Here is a 4,419-nt window from a genome sequence, read left to right on the forward strand (position 1 = left end):
GTCACCTTGCTAAGTCTGACTCAGGCCAGCAGCTCTTTATTTCTTCCTGTCTCTCCCACTTCCCACTGTTCATCTCTGTGGGCAGCTGCCAAACTGGGGAACAAGAGTCAGGCAGGGGGAGGGAGTAGTTCTTAATGGATACTCCATCTCTTCAGTGGTTTGGGGTCTGGCAGAGATAAACCAGACCTAAAACAGATTGGCTCCACCCCCTAATGTATTTCAGTTAATGCACTAGCTGCCGAGAAGCAGCCAGACCTGGAGCAACAAAATCAATTCTCCTCAGCTGAACAGCAAGCTTAAACTTAACCCCCACAGCTTTTTCTCTTGTGTCTTTTATCCCTGGTGCTAAACAGGCTGTTCAGGCTTGGCTTCCTGACACTGACAGAGCATATCTCTGAGAGGTTGGACACAAGATCTGTGGCGACTCTTGGGTAATGGTCATGTGCCAAGGGGCTCCTAGAAAATATGACACACCCAAGCAATCTTCACCATTCCCTCACATCTGATGTAACATTCATAGGTACCAATTTTTAAATTAAAAATTTTTTTTTTAATTTCTGAGAGAGAGAGACAGCATGAGCAGGGGAGGGTCAGAGAGAGAGGGAGACACAGAATCTGAAACAGGCTCCAGGCTCTGAGCTAGCTGTCAGNCTTGGGTCTTGACTCCTATGACTACTGTCAAATGGCATTTCATTTTTGAACTTTAAAGACCCTCACCCAGAGGTGCCTGGGTGGCTCAGTCAGTTGGGCATCCGACTTCAGCTCAGGTCATTATCTTGTAGTCAGAGAGTTTGAGCCCTNCATGAGTGTATTGGAAAACTCTACTACCTACCCACATATCTTCTCAAGAATTTCCCTTGAGTTTCTAAACCTAGGAAGTGGGATCAACTAAAATATATCATATGGAGAACTATAAGGATTTTGTAAAAGTCTCAGTCAAGCCCAAGCAAGCTGGAAGTAGGAACCACTGCTGATGCCTGGGGTGTAATGGAAGCCGTTGCTACTTGCCTTCCGATTCCTACCAATTAGCCCCTCTCACCCTCTGCTGGCAACTCTTAGAAATTCAAGTGAGACTAAGCTGTCACTCTCAAATCAGAATAGAAAAGGACTCAGGGTACTAATGTCTCTGAATGGAAGCCTGGAGAAAAAAAAAAAAGGATATGATATGAAANCTCATATGTCCAACTTGTCCTAAAATACAGTAGACACTGCCATAGCTGTGTATTCATTCTTTTATAGTTACTGAACACCTGGTCTGTGCCAGGCACTGAACTTGGCCCTAAGAATATAAACATGAGTTGCAAAGATCACTGCTTTCTCCTGCCAGCTAAGTGTCATTTCCGAAATAATGTGTCCATAAAAGTGCTATCTATAGCATGCCCAAGAATTCAGGTAAAAAGTGAGCCTATTTAAGGTTTATTTATGACATCCATAGAGCCCCCAAAGGGAGACAAAGAAATTGGCTTATACAAGCCTTAGTAACTGGTTCTGAACCATGGTTTTCAAGGGGGAAGCAAGAAGCTAGTCTAATGACTTTCAATGTGGCCAGAAAACCATTAGTAGCTAAAGAATGGAAAAATTCAGAAATAAGAGAGACTAGAATGTGAATTCACATTTAAAACTTTTACAGTGAGTCTGAAGAAAGAGGGAACCAGAAAATATCATCTTAACTGGCACAACAAAAAGAATCTGGCACTTTTTATAAGCAGATCTGGAAACCATGATGCCTTGGTTCAGGGCTTCTCCACCTTGGCATTATTGACATTTTGTGCTGGACACTTCTTTGTTGTTGGAAGTAGGAAACTGTCTTGTTCTTGTGCATTGTGGGATATTTAACATCATCCTTCACCTTTATCCACTGGATGTCAATAGCACACTCCCCACATTGTGATAACCAAAAGTATCTCAAAGAGATTGTCAAATGTCCAGGGCAGAGTGGGAATAGCCCCTATTGAGAAACACTGTCTTTATTCACCACTATTCTCTCACTCCAAGACCAACCCAATATAGTTAATAGAGAGAAGAAAGAAAATTGGGATCTGCACTATCTTGCCAATGAACAAACTCAAGGAAGGAAGAGGGGCGAGCATAGTAGAAGTCACTGTCACTTGCCCAGCCACAGGGCAACTTAGCGTAAGAGCTAGGAGTGTGAACCAAATTTCTTGGCTCCACTCATCCACATTGTGCTAGTAATGGAGATGATAATGATAATGACTTGAATAATATTCTAAAACTTCATGAGCAACAACAACAAACTTCAGCAAGATGTTCTACCAGCACTTTTTCCCGGTGCCCCATCCAGGTATAAAATATAACACACATATTTGCCTGCCTAAACTTGCCTTTTCTTCTCATAAAGTTCAAATTAAACTGCCTGATTGCCTTCCTGCAGTCTGCAATTTTTGCATTTTGCTCTTTCCTGGCCCCTCTACACAGTACCAGCGCCCCAGGTCTTTTGCACAAAATTTAAAGGGATACTAAATGAGGGGAAAATAAGTAGGGTAGGTCAGGGCCATAGGAAATTGGGATAGACTGTTAATGGCTACCAGACAGGGCTAGCCTTAGATATAGGCCAAATAAGCAGTCACCTACAGTCTGTTACCTAACATTTGACTTTTAGAGTTATATTACTTTGGTGAAAGCTGTACATTAAACTTAGCACTTGTGTGTACATATTTATTAGATCATTGCCCTTTGAGATCACTATCAGAGATCAAGGCTCTCAGAGATCAAGTGTATTTAGAGTTTATGTTGTTGTCCCTGGAAAGTGGATCTGGATAATAGTCTTAAATTGGTACTGTTCAGGCAGAAGAAGGTGATGAAAATGGAGGCTAAAAAAAGCAGACACTAACTTTGCTACTAGTCCGTTTTGCTATGAGTAAAACCCTGATATAGATTGCACTCTGCAGAGTATTGGGCTGGGTCATTCAAAGGAGTCCCCATTCATAGCGTTTGGGTTGGATAAACAGGAGGGGTAGAGAATGGATTTCCCCATAAGGCAACATATTCCACCCCCACCCCTACCACCAAGCTCCACAACCTACCCAACCCCAGTGACACAGTCTTACCTCCCACGAACTGTGCTGCTCCCATGCAACGTCCCATCATTCTGGAGATGAGCTCCTCCATGCAGCAGCCCAGGACAGCAGCCAGTGCCACGAGGAGCAGCAGAGCACAGCCGGCACCTGTCACCACCGTGCATATTTGCCAGGCCAGGCTTGGGATGGCACTGAAGCTGGCATAGCGCCCACACTCTTCCACCATGATCAGACTGTGCCCCTCTCCCCGCACGGGGTAGTTGCACCTCCGGAATGTGCTGAATGACACTGGCTTCCCCAGCTGGGATCCAAAGAGCCAGTAAGGCAGGAAGTAACTGGTAGAACTGGCCACAGCAGTAACAAGGGACAGGAAGGCCCAGAGGGTCCCCACCAGGGTCAGGCTGCTCCTCATGGTCCCAGGTTTCTCTGCAGGGATGGGGAGATGAGTTGGGTCACAGCACCAAATGCAAAAGTTATCAAGTAGGCTCCAGTGGCCAATTTTTCATTTGGCTGGCCAGTCTTAAGGCTTGTTTATGTAACACTTGGCCTTTGCTTTTGGATAAAAGTATTCTCCTCAAGACCATTTAGGTCCTTCTGGGATTCTGCTTTCCAGCATTTTCCCCATCTTCCCTTTCTTCCGCCTGATTCAGATTTCTATGGTCTCTAGGCTGCAATGGAAGAGCCATTGAACTGAATTAGTGGCTGTTCCAGCAACTTCAATGCAGCCTAATCAGACAGCTTTCAACTCTTGACATCTAGCATGAAGCAAGTGACAGGAGGGTAGGCTGAATGAAACCAAGGCTGCCCAGAGAATCCTCAGCCTCCAGTGGAATGGCTTTACTGGCCTGGAGGCCTGGAAAGAGATGGTATCTCAAGAGGGTCAGGAAGCAAGTTGTTTTCAGAGAGTGAGGGAGAAGGAAGACAACTCATGGGGCTGCCCCTCCTACAAGGGAGAAGAGGGAAAGAGAGCCACTATGGGGTCACAGGATGTGGACCTGCGATCTATGTAGGATTTCTAATAGTGCATCAATATGAGCTGTTCACAAGGTTGAAATATGTAGAATAAAATATGGGGCGACTCTGTCACACGCCATGCTTATCACTGAGTGAGCCTTGTTCAGTCACTTTTTCCCCAAAAGCAATATGAGAGGCAACTTTCCAACCAGTAAGGGTTGTCTGACTACACCAGCTATTGAGAAAACCTGCCTCATCCTTCACTCAAAGGCTTCTATTCTCTCTGAAATAGATCAGGTGCCCCCTGCCTGGCAGCAGGAATGTATATATAGCTGTAAAGACCTTTCAAGGTACCTTCCGGAACAAGTAATCTCAGATTCAAGACCCTGAGATCCTTTTCAGATCTAATCTCCTCAGCCCAGCTCAC

At 44.9% G+C, this 4,419-nt stretch overlaps 1 protein-coding gene across 1 annotated transcript in view; it reads right to left on the reverse strand.

Moving 5' to 3' along the window:
* The window catches only part of LHFPL1 (LHFPL tetraspan subfamily member 1), a 40,147-nt gene extending 36,697 nt beyond the window's left edge, over positions 1-3,450 (reverse strand). The window contains exon 1 of the mRNA XM_077780708.1: positions 3,069-3,450. Within this exon, the coding sequence (XP_077636834.1) occupies positions 3,069-3,450 (382 nt within the window). The remainder of the gene's footprint in view (positions 1-3,068) is intronic.
* Between the last annotated feature and the right edge of the window lie 969 nt (positions 3,451-4,419).

The sequence above is a fragment of the Crocuta crocuta genome, unplaced genomic scaffold (assembly GCF_008692635.1).
Source record: "Crocuta crocuta isolate KB4526 unplaced genomic scaffold, BGI_CrCroc_1.0 scaffold2911, whole genome shotgun sequence".
NCBI classification, from domain to species: Eukaryota; Metazoa; Chordata; class Mammalia; order Carnivora; family Hyaenidae; genus Crocuta; species Crocuta crocuta.